Genomic DNA, 16,525 nt, shown 5'->3' with positions numbered 1-16,525 from the left:
TGACCCAGGACCACCACAGACTGATTACACTCTATGTATTCATCATAACGTACTCCATGTGTCATCCCCCCCCCCCAGTCTCTCTATATCTCTATCGCTCTCTCTTTTCTCCTCCTTTACTCTCTCTCTCTCTCTTTAACCCCAACTGGTCAAGGCAGACAGCCATCCTTCAGGAGTCTGGGTCTGCTCGAGGTTTCTGCCCGTTAAAGGGAAGTTTTTCCTCGCCACTGTCACCAATCACAAGTGTTTGCTCCTGAAGGATTCTGTTGGGTCTCTGTAAACTTAATTTGATTCTGATTTGAATTGATAAAGCACTTTGTGACTCTGTCTGTGAAAAGTGCTCTATAAATAAAATTTACTTTACTTTACTTTACTATAGATAGATAGATAGATAAAGTCATTGACTATTGCCTACGCTAACTATACTTTCTATTGTGTTACTACTTGTACCATTGACGTGGGTTTCATATTAAATGGGTCCTTTATTACTGAGTTTTTAGACACACTAAGAAATTTTTGTTAAACACTTTGAGTAGTTACTTGTTTTCAACTCTCAGTCATTAATTTACAGTGGTGGCTTGTCAGTAATGATAGTAGGTGTCTGAGATATTTGAGTGGAATGGAATATTCACGTGCACATTATATGGTAAATTAATATAAACTTTTTCTTTCTTCTCTGGTTTCCACAATTCTAACACAATACAAACGCGTTCAGAGAACGCAAACCTCCGCCAAGCATCCCGAACGGTGTGCATGTGTGGATTGACTATGTCTTTTTAAATTAAACAGCTTTAAGGTGGCTCCATACAACAGAAGAAGTTGAAGCTTGGTACCAGTCATGTGGATGTCAAATTATATTAAATTCCAATCAATATTTGTTGAGTTATAATGAAAAATGTGTCGTAAATGGGATTTTCAATGTTAAATTGAAATGTCCACAGAGTCCACATGCCACAGTGGATGTGGACAATTTTGTGCCAGATACAAGATATTGTTATAAGCTATGGGTGTATCAAATTGGAGGCTAATCGGAGTCGTTTTGAATTTTTTATGAATTTTCGAAAATTGCTCAATGATGAGAGATAGGAAAATTGTAGATTTTGTGACCTTGCTGTGACCTTGAACTTTGGCCTACTTGGCCCATAATTTAATGGGTTCGTCCCAGGGCCTCGGCCTATTTGTGGGTAAAATTTGGTAAAGATGGTTAGAATAGTTTTCCCATAAAGTTGCTAATAAACAAACACGCAAACAAACAAACACAAAGCAAAGTGATCACAATACCTCCTGGTGGAGGTAACAAGTGGTGCCAGGCACAACAAACCCCACTCCTTGCACGTATCGTAGCTTATTTTGGCATCGATCCAGCTGATGTCATGATGTCTATGCATGTCCTGATGTCAACATATGAATTGCCTCTATATAAGTGCCAAGTTTGAAATAAATGGAAACGACATTGATGTTCCCATAGACATTTGAAATTTCGTTCATTATAAGTAAATGGGAGAAGAAAAAAGAATTTAAAAATTCATAAAAAATTGAAACTTTGACCTACTTTTCCCAAAATGTAACCAAATCTATTCTGGGTCACTGGTATTCTATAAACCCAATTTGATATGAATTCAACCAAGAATTTTGCTGCTACAGACACTATAAATTTTGCCCATTATAAGGAAATGGGAAAAAAAGATGTAAAAAATTCATAAAAACTTTGACCTACTTTGCACAAAATGTAGTGACATCTATTCTGGGTCACTGGCAATCTATAAACCACATTTGGTATGAATTCAACCAATAGGTTTGCTGCTACAGACATTTGAAATTTTGCTCATTATAAGTAAATGGGGAAAAGTGTTTTTGAAAAAAATCATTACAAATTTTAACTTTGACCTACTTTTCCCAAAATGTAATCACATCTCTTCTGGGTAACTGGCAACCTATAAACCCAATTTGGTATGAATTCAACAAACAGTTTTGCTGCTAGAGTGTTAAAAAACAAACAAACTGAACCAAATACCTCTTGACTCCCCTTCGGGGGGGCGGGGTAATAAAGAATCGGAGTCAGTTGTATACTTTAAACTCTGACTGCTTTTGTGTCGCAGGTTTTGGAGGAGGAAAGTACATCTCATTTGAGGATCGCCAGTGGCATCAGCCGTGCTTCACCTGCACCCAGTGCTCTGTTTCACTGGTGGGGGCCGGCTTCTTCCCCAACGGCGAAAGGATCCTGTGCCGTGACTGCCACACCAGCCTATAAGACCCCCACTTCCCCTCCCTTCACTCTCACATTGACTTAACCTTTTACTCCTTGTCACAGCATTTCCACAACCCCAAGATATGACAGAGGAAGTTAACACAGGCTAATGCTGCCTCTCAGGTCATTTTATATCAAGAGCTCGGTTCTATATTGTCCCTGTTTGGATGAGTTTCGCTGTTGCATTGTTTGCATGAATCGTAACAAAGATTTATTCATTAAACAAAAACATAAATATTTTGTGAAAGATAGTTTATGGAGTGCCTTAAGAATAACATCATTTGTATGTTAACCAAAGAAAAGTAAAGTGCTAGTAACTTTGCAAGAAATTCCTTGATTTTATATATACGTAATTTACAAGTTCAGGTAGAGGTCAGGCTCTGAGGAGAAGACGCAGAACACTGATACAGTATAGTATGGAAACATGTCAGTCTGTATTTTCAAATTGTGGTGGACTTTACTGTTGTAATTGTAACTCTTATAACTGACTGTAGCTTCATGCATTTGAATGTTGCTTCTTCTCTCGTGTCAGTTATCTGTCTCGTGTATGTCTTAACTTTGTGCATCTTTTGTTGCAACATGTTGCTGTATATAACGGCATAGAAGGAGGTGTGACACTGTTGTAGAGAAAACCTTGACCGTTTTTAAAAGAAAATACATTTTTAAAAAATCAATAAAAATGAAAATACCAATTTAAAAAGCTGATTAAGCTTAAATGTATTCAGTCATGATCTATTGCACTTTGGATAATATTGCTCCATTGTTACGTGCACATAAAATCACAATTCAAAGGCATGCACAAAACTCACAGACCACTTTTATTTGTCATGCGTCAGCTTCTGATAAACTTGTAATAATGTTTATTTTACACAAAGCTTCTGCTTGTTTCTGTGTTTTTGTTTTTTGGCTTTTTTTTTTTTTTAATGACTCTTTATATCACTGTTTATATCCCAAAAGAAGCTGAATGCATTACATGTTGTGTAATGCTGGAATATGCATGTCTTCCTCTGCGATTATTTGCTTCAGTAACTATTATGTTGCTTTTAAGGTTTGTAATTTTCATTGTTAGTGTGTAACATTTATGTGAAAAAATGATAAAGTATACATTCATGTCAATATTTCAGCTTTGATGCTGGTGAGTCAGAGTTGGCATATGTGCATTTCAAGATGGAAAATAGGCCATCGTGGTCATACCAGTATGAACATACTGTAAATCAGATGATAATTGAAATGGCTTAAAGCTACAGTGGTTAGTTTTATTTGTGAAGTCTTATTAAATAAACGTACACTGACTGTTCTTCTGTGGACAGTTTTTATATTTTGTGTGTCTTTGTGGTTGGAATGAAATATACATTACTAGTTTATGAGATCATACCTTCTTCTGGGCTTGTGTTTACTGTCTCAGTCAGAGAAAATCCTTCTGGTGTGTTTTATAAAAAAAAAAAAAAAAAAAAAAGTCTTTCTAGGAAAGATCAGTGTGTGTGAATCCACAGAGCACAGGGGGAAGAGCCTGGCAGTGTGTGAGTGTGAGAAAGTGCTAGACAGAGAAACCATGTGTGTGTGTAATAAAAAGGGGAGTAAAACTTTCTGTACGTGTTACTAGAGTATAAGATAATTTAATTTGTGTCACAGAGTCAGTATAAAAAGCAAGCAAGCACTGTGTATACAAGTGTCTGAATGTCGTGTCACATGTTGTTTATGCTGAGTTGACTGTTTCATCAACTTGATGAAGCATGCATACGCAGAAGGCCAGATACGCTCTCCTGTCGGCGCTGGTGCAATGTCCTCCTCCCTGCCTAAGTTTCAGATTTTTTCACCAAAAAAGGAAATGGAAAACTTGTAGCTGCATGGGGGAGGGAGGGAGGGAGGGAGGGAGAGAGAGAGGGGGGGAGGGAGGGAGGAAGGGAGGGAGGGTGACTGGTGGTGGAAGTTGTAGAGAAAAGAGTGTGGGAGAGAGGAGGAGGAGGAGGATGTTCACATCTGGAGTTGCTCCATGGCACTTTCACTGGGGGGTCAGCTCCACACACACACACACACACACACACACACGTGTAGATGTGGAGGTGGCGGCTGGTAGACGGGTCACAGGGGTAGCAGTGGGTTGGTTAACTGTGGAATGTAACATCACATACAACATATAAGCTGCATGTGACTTTTAACTATGCCACTGTCAAGTCTCATTTTATAACAGTAAGGTCTTTCTACCTCTTTTTCTAAGACAAAATTAGTTTTCTCAGTGTCGGGGAGCATTTATTTAGAAAATAAGTGGAAAAAAAAATATGTGGCAATCAGAATACTTACAGTCTTCAAGGTTCATTGATTGTCATCCATTCAATTTTGCACATGAAGAATAAAATGTGTACTCAGGTCCCAGTAATAAGACAAGAATAGGATAAAAAAAAAGGCAAAAATATCTGAAAAAAAAAACAAACAGACACATAAAAACACATACATGAGTAAAAGGACACCTAAAACACATGCAGCATTTAAAATACATTCCCTAGCAGCCTTCGACGTTCAATGAGATTTATGCAGGGTATGAAAGTCTGTGTTGGCGTCTGTGGCCCAGTTCAGACCTGGCATTAAATATCCATCCTGACAGATCCAAATACATACTACCAGCCCCGATACCAGGTATGAATGCACTTGAACAGGAATGTGTCCTGGGATGGACTGAAGGGCTGCCTACTCAGCTAACATGCTCTGTGGAAGCAAAACTCAACACACTAACAATGTCACATTAATGTGTTTTATTAAAGACATCTAAAAATGTCAAAAAGAACACAAACATACATATTTTACAAGTCCTTCATATGTATATACAAGGCTGCCTGAGAGTACTGGAACTGCACTCCTACACTGCTTTTCTGTTAAATATTTAACCCTTAAAGACCCAAACATCCACCACCATGATGTAAAATGTTTAATACCTGTTGATCCATTAATCCTATCAATCCATGTAAATAACTGGCGTAAAATACAGTTTGTCATCTTTTCATGGTCATCAGATATGACCCCTTTGGACGTTCAGTGGCTCCGTAGTGAACGTGGAAACACTGTCATCTTCTACAACATCGATTCACCAGTAAAACCCATGGAGTTGGATTAATGACAGTGGATGGAGATACTTGGTTTATGATCAGTTAATGATATATTTTGTTGAAAAAGTCACTTTTTTCAATTTTTTTTTCTGATTTTATCTAATAACTTTTGAATATAGTCAGATCATTTAGGGACATCTGCATGATCAGTAAGTTAAATATAGGAAAATACCAGATTTTCACTGAAAAATGCAAAATACACATGATAATATTGTAATAGATGGTGATAAGTCACTAAAGAATGGTAAATATAGAGAGAAAACTTCATTTGGGAACTGCCACAAAAGTAGCACTTGTTCTTTATGGGTTAATAAAAATGTTCAGAATAAATAACTAGAGTCATGTAGCGAATCACTTTATAAGGCATATATTGTGTAAATGTAAAATAATAATCTAAAAAAGATTTCCAAGAAAGTACAAAATGTTTCATTGGAGAAGTAATCTAATTTGTTGCATAATATTATGAACTATATACAGTATGTGACTTTCTCCTGTGATGCCAGTCCAATATAGACTATGGTAGTTTTCCTTATTTTAACACTGAGGCCATATCAGAAACTTCTCCATTTAGTATAAAGTCTGTGTAGGTAAACCTTTCAACGCTGTGGTTTTCTTACAGGCGTTACTAAAAAATCTGATTTCCCTTTTACCTTGCAAACCAGCAGTATGTTCACTTCCCCTTCACTTACAAGAGGCTGGTCACATCATTGAAAGTATCACTAATTTTGGTGCTAAACCTAAGATTTAATCAAAACATGCACCTCACATGAAAAACAAACAGTATGACTTGAATGCAGGCTCTCAGCATGACAAGGTCAACACAAGTAGTCATATTCAAACTCCATCACCGCTCCATATTTGATATAATATGTCAGGCTTTCTTCCAGTGTTGTCATTAATAATTTAACTAAATGGAGGCTTTGGCGTTTCTCACACGGTCGGTGTAGCTCATTGTTCTGTTTATTCAACCTGCACATGTCAAAGTTGATGCTGGATGTAAAATAAACTCGTGTTATCAGCCTCAATTACAAGTTGAGACCTTACTACTGAAGAGCATGTCACGCTGTAGATGGAAACTTCAAGGTCACGTCAAACACATCGTAGGGTGATTTATAAATGTACTGCATACGTGTATCAAGTGTTAGCAGGGTTTGTCTTAAAGTGGAATTCACTACCAATTACAGAATACATGACTTTAATGTGATTCTGAAGAAAGGAAAAGAAAAGAAAAAAAACAAAAGAAAAGAAAAGAAAGGAAAAAAGAAAACAAAACAAAACAAAAGAAAATACATTTAAAGTGAAAACCAAAGAGAAAATAAAATTAGTGAACCAGTGAGTTTACAGCTCCACAGTAAAATCAAGTTATTTTATTTTTGTTGCAACTACAGTGATGTTGATGACATTTACTAATATATTAAATGTGAAACACTTAACTTTATTCTCATGTATGCATCTCTTATAGGATACACACTGTGTATGTAGTCCACTATGGTGCTTTTATGCTTTGGTGTAAGTCAGTTTATAGGAAATTAATGATGACTTCTACATTTAAATAGAAATTATTCAAACTTAAAAAATAGGTCAGTAGTTGAATAATCTGTCAATTTTAATTATGTAACTGTATTGTAGAAACCACTTACTTAAAGCAAACTAATGAAATGACACTACTAAAGTTTTGTATTAAACCTAATAAATTAAATTTGTTTGTCAGCATTCCTCCTGAGCATTTTTAAGGCTTATGAGCCAGTCTGGACATACACGTATATAAAGTACATATTCTGTAATACTGCATATGGTGGTGATCCATCCATCCGTCAAACCTCTGTTACAAGGCAGTGCCATTAAATTACATTGTTAAAGATGTTCAACCTGTAAGGAAGCAAATTGTATTTTTCACTGAGCACAGAACAATTATGCTCTGTGTGACTGAAGTACATATCATATACAGGGGTTGGACAAAATAATGGTAACACCTTCACCTCAAGATGATAATGCCCCAATCCATACAGCTAGAATTGTTAAAGAATGGCATGAGGAACATTCTAATGAAGTTGAGCATCTCGTATGGCCGGCACAGTCCCCAGACCTCAACATTATTGAGCATTTATGGTCAGTTTTAGAGATTCAAGTAAGACGTCGATTTCCACTGCCATCGTCTCTAAAAGAGTTGGAGGGTATTCTAACTGAAGAATGGCTTAAAATTCCTTTGGAAACAATTCACAAGTTGTATGAATCAGTACCTCGGAGAATTGAGGCTGTAATTGCCGCAAAAGGTGGACCTACACCATATTAAATTATATTTTGTTGATTTTTTAAGGTGTTTCCATTATTTTGTCCAACCCCTGTATATTTAAATATATGTATTTTGAGTGAGGACATTTAGTTCACTGTATTAATAAATCTTTGGAAATAAGATGTTTTTTGGCTTTTTCTTTTTCATCTCAACAGTCTACTATAACTATGTTTTTTTTTAATAGTTCTACTCCATGCTGCAGTTTAATTAATAGTTGTAAGATAGAAGTGGCCAGTCTGCATGTAATGTGTATAGTTATTTTCACTGAGCAATTGTGGTGATGAAAATTACTTTACAGTTTTATATTTTACATTTGAGTTTGATACTGGATTAGATTCATTGAACAGGAATGTATGTATTTCTAAGTATAATTAATACATTTCAGAGGAAATTTTGAAAAAGAAATATTAAGTTTGCAGGAAAATTCAGTTAAATTTGCAGGAAAATTCAGTTAAATGACAGTCTTATACTGAAGTTTTTACAGCAAAACAATGTTGTCTGTTGAGTATTTTTCAGTTAAGTTGAATGGGATTTTGTGTAAAATATACAACAACTGAATGTTAATATTACTGAAAGAAATAGTTTGATAACAGTATTATCATGCTAATTCAACAGAAAATGGCTATAAGATTTACAGGTTGAAGATGTATTTTTTTTGTAAATTACAACAGTTTTTGACTGTACAATTTACAGTTTATCCTGTAAAGCTGTTTACATTTCTACTGTATTTTTAACATAATTCTCCTGGCAACCACAGCTGCCAGAATAATCCTGTAAAAACAACAGGATTTTTTTTTTTTACAGTGTAGTTAATATGCTGTTGGGTCAAATACAATTTGACCCAATACAATTTGTTACCTTACAGACTGAACATCTTTGACAATGTAATTTAATGGCACTGCCTTGTAACGGAGGTTTGATTTTTGCCAGAAATGTGGAAAAATTTTCTCATTGGAATAAGTTTACCAATATGTTCAAACAAGCCCTTCAACATCATATTACAAATGAAAAACAAAAGGAATCACTGCATAGAAACTCTGTAATGATAATAAATAAGCAAACATTCAAACTGTGGATCACAGTTTACTTTAGTCCATGTTCAGACATCATGCCACTCATGATATGAAAGTTCCTGAATCAAGGTAAAGACTCACGGGTTCACGTGAAGACAGGATGTGGATGTCTTCTCAACTTTAGTGCCCCACTCTGGGTTGATGGAGAAGAAACACCTTAGGAAAGAGAAGAAAGACACAAACAGTACTATTTTAAAAAATACTAGTATTAATTAAAAAATATATATAAAGATATTGTCATTCACAACCAAGCTATCAAGCTATTATTTAAAGCAACTTGTAATAATGAAAAGGTAAGATGACTAGTCCAAGGTTGATGCCAGCGCCGATGGGTAATGGATGTTGAAGCAATAATAGCTCCCAAACATCATGCACAGGGCAGAAATGAAGGAAGGGATGTTATCATGTACAATTTGTCGATCCACGCTCAGCATGAACCATCTGGAGGAAAAGCAGGATCGTCCCACAAAGAAAAGAAAAAAAAAAACAGGACACAATTTTCACCAAATGAAAAGAGATTTTTGTTCTTGAAACATTTAAGAAAAAAAACAAGTATATGCTTTTTCTAACTTTTAGATTTGTAAGGACAGAATCCACACAGAAATCAATGTCTGTGCAGGTTAAGAGATAAACTTGCAGCGTTTTAAGGCCACATGACATAAGATCTTGTAACAAAAAACACTGCAACATGAATTTGAAACAGAATATGAAAATTTGTTTAATACAAGAGAGAATGACTAAGAAGAAAAGAAAGATATGAACTTACCACATACAACAATGGTGGGTTAACTGTGTGAAATTGGTGTTTACACAATGACATGGCACATTTAAGATCTGTAACAGCTGATCTCGCAGTAGGGTAATTCCGTGCCAAATCACCGGAAGGCTCCCGACTCACCATCTCAGATATGCTTCATAATTTTTTTTTATTTTGATGCCCTTGTAACTAATAAGTACTGTGCAAAATTTTGGGCCTGTATCTCCACTAGTTTTGGAGATATTAAGCCTACAAAAAAGGGGCATGGCCCCATATTTTAAGTGTTACAATCAAACATCCATAGTTAGAAGGCTAATAACTTTTGAACTATTCATACTAAATGGTTCAAATTTTCACACCTAATTCCTGGATATAATAAGGCTAGGTACACATATGGAGAGCTTTGTATATGATATACAGGGGTTGGACAAAATAATGGAAACACCTAACATTGTGGCATCATAGAAGGTGTTTCCATTATTTTGTCCAACCCCTGTATTTGCAGATTTATGGCATGCCAAACATGGCTTCCTGGAATACGCATTTGTCCATGGTAGCACTTTTGGCTCTCTATATCTCCAGATTTAATGACACCAGATGTCTGATTCTTTTTAATATATGAGACAAGTTATAGTACTGCCAGAAAAACATGTTATATTTGTGACAAAAATTATATTCTCTCATATACATGCCCCTAAATATGGAAAAAAAATGTGTTGAATCTGTATTTTGACTGCTTATAGCAAATGTCTGACAAGGTCTACCAGAAAACAAGTTATATCAGTGAAAAGAACTAGGTCTAATTTATATATGTACCCATTTTGAAGTTGGTGCTGTGAAGAAAACTATTAAAAAAACTATTTATAAAGCTCTGATCTAGCAGTAACAGAAGGTGCAAGCACGTTGTGAACCCAATAAAAATGAGTCTTAAAAGCTGCGTAAGTACAAAATGTCTGCATGCAGTCACTGCCAACACATTTGAATATACGATGTGGTTCATTCCCATGAACTCTACAATGTAAGACAGAACCCCTCAAAGTATCCAGTATTTTGTTGCAAAAGTGGCAGGTAATCATTTTAAGCAGACTAAGCTATCATGCCACCTGAACTTATGGTACCTGGCAAAATGTCTGCTTGAAGTGGCGCCAACACATTTAGGAAGAAAAAAAAAAACTCAACTTCTCTAGTTTTTGATGCAGAAAGGCAGGAACTTCAACAAACACCAACGTTTTAACAATTTCTTTCTCATTTTTTTTCCGCAAATAACCTCCCCATCCACAGCACTGACAGACTCAGAAGCTCAACAAAATGCTGCTGCAGTCACCTGAAAAAAACCCTCAATGTTGCTAGCATGTTTGACTGCACAGATGGCAGGTAACAGTTTTTAGGGAACAAAGCTAGCAAAACCAAATAGAAAAAGAAACACACATCATGAACAGAAGAGACACACTGTCGAGCATTTCAAACTTTGAAGGAAAGTGTTAGCTTAGCAGCACTACCCCGCTTGTATTCCTCCACAGCACAGTGCTGTCAACACTTCCCAACAGTGGCAGACTTCGCACACATGAGAGAACGTGCAGACATGTCACGTGAGCTTCACAGAACAGGACATTTTGGACAGCATTTCAAGAATGGACATCTGAGAGGGACACTCAGTTACCCAAACTGGAATACAAAGATATTAAATGTGGAGTTATAATGGAAAACAGAAAAAGAGAAATTATGTATAACACTTTGATTATTATAGCCAAACAATTTATACACAAATGTAGATTTGTGAAGACCCCCCCTACTGTTCGTAATTTACAAGAATGACATAACAAACTTCAAAAAGACACTGAGACATGTGAAAACCAAACGAGCCTTGATTGTTTATGAAAATTTGAATGTATTAATTCCTGATTAGACCTCTAACTTTATTTTGATATTTATTTGTTTTATTTTAATTTATTTAATTTTATGATGCTCTTACTAATGTTGTTCACTTAAGTTTGATATTGTTGCTCACTCTGGAAAAAATAAGTCTTTTTCTATGAAATTGATTGATTATATAGCCAGATTTTGATTAATAAAGTTGGGGGGGGGGGGGGGGGGGGGGGGCTTTGCAGAACTACTTCCGCTGTCTTGCGTTAAGTCCGTGGTGCAATGAAACAGCTGCAGCAAACTGTGCTGTTCACTGATTGGATGAGGCTGAGCTCCTGTAGTTTGAAATTCAAATAGTCGTTTATTTATTGGGGAATGTAAAGAAATACACGGATCAGGAACATTTTAATATAACACTCCAGTGTTTTGAACCACTAGCTATTAAAAGTTATTTTAGTATGGAAAGTATAGTTCATGATTTTTACTACAATTTTAGTTCTTACTTTTCAAAACAGATGTACCACCTGTTTATTTTAAACCAGGGCTGATATACTGATCAATTTTTCATATAAATTACAAAAAGTGAGATAATAGTGTATGCAGTTTCATTTGGGTAAAATGCTCTTCTACAAAGGATCACAAATTATTAATTATTTGTGCACAGTGTGAGTGCTAATAAGTTAAAATGACCGAACTGACAAAAGAAGCCTGTTATTTTAACACTGTCATATTTAAATTTTAACAGTATTGTACTGTTTTTTTGTAATACATGATTTTTCTTTTTAAATGGCAGGAATCTGTGAATTCAACAAAGAAATAGGATTTTTTTTTTTTTTTTTACATATTTCTACCTTTAAAATGACAGTTGTATTTGGTTTTGGATTTTACCAAATATTGCCGTTAAGTGACCATTGCTTCATTGTTTTTTAATTTACAGGTTTTTAATGAAATGATTTTACAACATTCTGCTATAAATTTTACAAACTTTTTTTTACAGTGTACAGTTGCGGAAAAAAAATTGTTAGACCATCAAAACTCATCAAAAACAATGGTTATGCAATCAAGTACTAACTCCTGTGTGTATCATGTGACTAAAACAGACAGAAAAGAAAACATGGAATGCCTAAAAGCACTGTTTTTGTCAGTGCAATGCTATAGATACTGATGTAAGAACTGAAGAGATTTTGGTTATTATCAAGAAAACATGGAAAATGGATAGATATCAGCTCTGAAATTAAACTCTTATGAGCTGTTTTTGTTATTATTATTTGTCCAAACAAGTGTACCTTTAGTTGTACCAGGCATTAAAATGAACAAGAAATTGAAGAAAACAAGGGTGGTTTACTGTAGATACAATGAACATCACTGTGATATAAAGTGAAAAAAATAATCATGAGTATATGTATTCCTGTAGATTTATATTTTAACCCCAATGATAAGGTGCAGTGCTGGAAGAATTTGAAAATTACCCTTTAAAGTGCTTTAAAAGTGCTTGAATTTGACTTTGAAAAATGAGTATGAACCCTGTGCTTAAACTTTCTATTTCATTATTGCATAATTTCTCTAGACTTAACCACACTATGCATGCAAAACTTTGTAACAACGACAGATACAGAATTCACAGTATCCTGCAGCATGAATTATTGGTCCTGAATCGTAAAAAGGGTCTAGGTCTTAGGTCTACTTGTAAAGTCCATAAAAAGCATCAGGAGAGGAATGGGACCCATAGAATCATGTTAATACAGATTCAGATCCCCACAGTTTACACAAAGTAGGTCCATAAAGCCAGTGGTGAGGGAGGATTAATACAGACCCCAGATGTCTGCTTTGCCCTGGCCTCACAACAGTCAGAGGAAAAGAAAATCCTGAGACACCAAAACATAATCAGATAAAGGGAGATAAAGAGAGTCTTGTTACTTTGGATGGAATTTAACAATAGTGGCCATCTAGTTATATGTAATAGTGCTTAAAATGTATTCATACATCTGCACTGAGCATCTATTTAGAGCCTCTAATCAGACTACTTTTATATATATATATACATAAATAGGATAAATTACATCTCAAACCAACAATGTCACTCTTCATTTTCTCAAAAGCAAAATAACAAACATAATTGTAAAAGAAACAGCATTGTTTCATGAGCTTAATAGTGTAATGTCTTTAAGTACAAAATAGGTACAAATTGAACTGATACCTGACAAGATATGAAAAATATTTCCATAATCCGTATCATACTTTTTAAAATGAATTCTATTAATTAAAAGTGAATGCATGTGTATTTCTACGATGAAATGTAGCAACATGTTATGTCATACAGAAGCATAAGAAAAACACTAACTGAATTACTAACACAGTTTCTATAGCATGACAACAGATTCCACAGAAGGGGATAGAGTCTTGTTTCCTCTCAGTCTAATTAAAGTTGTAGTTTTGATCAGATTCCTATTGTTGCTTCCACCTAGTTCTCCAAAACCTTTAAATAATATACTGTACATCCCCTACATCTTAAAGTAACAAATTAACCAGGTACAGAAATCATGAATAGGGTTTCAACAGCCAACTGTACTACTGCTCTGTGAAGAGTACATGGTTATAAACACACTCACTGGTTCAGCAGGTAATATTTGCATATGCTTGTGTGCTTATGTGAAGTCTGTGTTGGAGTCTGTAGCTGTGTTTCCATAAACATTACACACACATTTTTTAAAAATTGTGTTCTGTACAGTGTTTATTATAGCATGCTTCCACTGAGTGGTACAGATCAGGTCAGTACAGTATGGTACGGTTTGGAATGATAAGGCCTGGCCATAAGCATTTCCACTGCCAGCTATATCTTTACTTGGTAGACAGCATTTAGGCCATGAATGCAACACTTAAAGGGGTCATATTTTGCTAAACCCACTTTATTAGTCTTTGCTATGTTTATTTGTGTATTTGGACCCTAATAGTTCAAAAAGTTTGAATTTGAACCCTCTAGGTGCTGCAAAGCTATCTTTATATTCATTTTGGAAAAAAACTGTTTTAATTCCTGCTTAATTTGATACGTCTATAACTAGTTACGTCACAAAATTTGCACAAATAAGGTCAAGACTTCCAACAAACATTTGTCCGAATATGACAGAATTGTTTGTCAGCAACAGCAGTTGTAATCCATACTGGAATTATGTCCAGACTTTGAGATGATTACCTAAAATGTTCAGTTGTTAATTGAACGGGACAGAGGAGCACAGTTAACAACCTGGAGGGGGTGGGGCGTGAAGTGGCTCATGTGCATTTAAAGGGCCAGCGCTCAAAACGACCTTTCTGGTGTCATTACTCAGAAATAGGGTTGAAGATGGACCTGTGGAGTTGAATTAATGAAGAATTCAGAACCAAGCATAACATTTACAGATTATGTAGACCACAGGGAAATGTTTTAAAATGCATAATTCCATTAAATAAAAGCAAAATATCACTCCTTGCTGGTAAATGCCATTCATTGTTTTTGTAAAAGGAGTGACATTTTTCTGTTACCAGGGCCAGATTAACACTTCATTGTACCCTGGGCAACAATATTCAAGGGCCCCATCATCACAACCCCAGGATCCCTATAATCTGGCAAAATACAGAATAAGTTCCAAGAACATATGTAAATATACCCCATACTTCAATATCTAACTATCATCAAATGCATTTTGATGTACAAATGTGTAAATGCTCGTAGAACTACAAGTGCACCACTATAGCCTCTTGTCAAGGCCACTCACTTGCATATGATGATATGAAAACAAAACACATTAGCATCAGTATAATCTAAAATTGATCCACTACACGACGTTCTTTAAATTTTCAGTTTTTTTAATGTCCCTCTCCTTTTTTAATTTTCGTTTGGTGCTCCCACTTAGCTGCTTCTCCATGTTTGCAATGTTTTGATTCGCGTACGTCGCATATGTCGCGTAGTTCTTGAGGTCTCACATCCCGCTCAGTGCACGCACGTTGATTTGCATCACCACTGATTCGCTTTTTGGACTGACCACTGAGGAGAGGGTCTCAGCTCATGGTCACAGACAGCAGGAGCAGGGTTTCTGTGCAGTGCAATGGCTCCAGGCAGCGGACAGTTTCATTTATAAGCAAAAGATAACCAGATATTTTCGTTATGCCCGAGCTACCCAGGGCCCTTCAGAGGTCGCGGGCCCCTGGGCAATTGCCCAGTTGCCCATATGGTTAACCCGGGCTTGTCTGTTACCCAATGGACTGTATTGGGTCTAGCTCCTCCTTATTGATACAGTCCCATTTTCCTATGGACCTGTAACAGAAAGGTAGGAAGAAATGTTGGTTGGTTGGGCCCTTTTTACAATTGAAACACAAAAGTAGTGTACCATTCAGTGAAAACACACTATTAGAGCCATGTGAAATGTAACCTACAGCACCACCTACTGACAACACAATGCCACTTAGATTATTCGCTCCAAACGTGTTCATGGAAATGCTCATAATTTACATTCAGCTTTTCTAAAGTTTGCTTCAAATTCACTTGACATTTCAGCGAAACACAGTTTGTCATCTGCTGTCATCTAACTCTATTCACAGTTGCCGCTATACAGCTTGCTACATACGTGACAAGAACAGAGAAATTTGTTTGTTTTCTCAAGGAGGCAAAAACAAGAACGAGATATTTCATATTTCACTAGAAACTTAAGTGCCAAACTCATGGGAGGTCTGCATTTCAGCATTAACCACACCCACTTTGAATACCTGACCAGTCTTGCAATAGTTCTCGCACACTGCATGATAAGAGGGTTTTGCCCAGACAGTGTGTTGAGAACAAACTGCGAGAACTCCAAAACCAGGAAGAAGAAAGAAGAAGATGAAAGTTCTCTTTTCTCGTGGAGTATGCAGCCGACTTTAACGGTCTATACCAGTGGTTCTCAACCTGTTTTGAACAGACACTCCCTTACGTCATTATGCCTCCTGCCGCCCCCCCATCCAAAAAAAAAATTGCAACGGGGGGTTTATACAGCTCACTAGGTCACGCCCCCCTCACCTCATCGTGAACCTGCCACCCACACTCATCTATTCCCCCTCCAACACAAATTTGTGACGGGGGGGTGGGGGCACTCAGTGATTCACGTTACACAACAACCCCATTTCTGTCTGAGCACCCCCCTCTCAGCTTTCTCATTTTAAATGCCTCCTGAAATAGTCCTA

General features: G+C 36.2%; 1 protein-coding gene across 1 annotated transcript in view; it reads left to right on the top strand.

Moving 5' to 3' along the window:
* Positions 1-3,564, top strand: part of fhl3a (four and a half LIM domains 3a) — a 52,248-nt gene extending 48,684 nt beyond the window's left edge. Inside the window, exon 6 of the mRNA XM_030159219.1 lies at positions 2,100-3,564. Within this exon, the coding sequence (XP_030015079.1) occupies positions 2,100-2,251 (152 nt within the window). The 3' untranslated portion in view covers positions 2,252-3,564. The remainder of the gene's footprint in view (positions 1-2,099) is intronic.
* Positions 3,565-16,525: the final 12,961 nt, after the last annotated feature.

This window comes from Sphaeramia orbicularis, chromosome 16 (genome assembly GCF_902148855.1).
Source record: "Sphaeramia orbicularis chromosome 16, fSphaOr1.1, whole genome shotgun sequence".
NCBI classification, from domain to species: Eukaryota; Metazoa; Chordata; class Actinopteri; order Kurtiformes; family Apogonidae; genus Sphaeramia; species Sphaeramia orbicularis.
The sequence above is the reverse complement of the archived record's forward strand: the minus strand, read 5'-3'. Positions and strand labels throughout refer to the sequence as shown.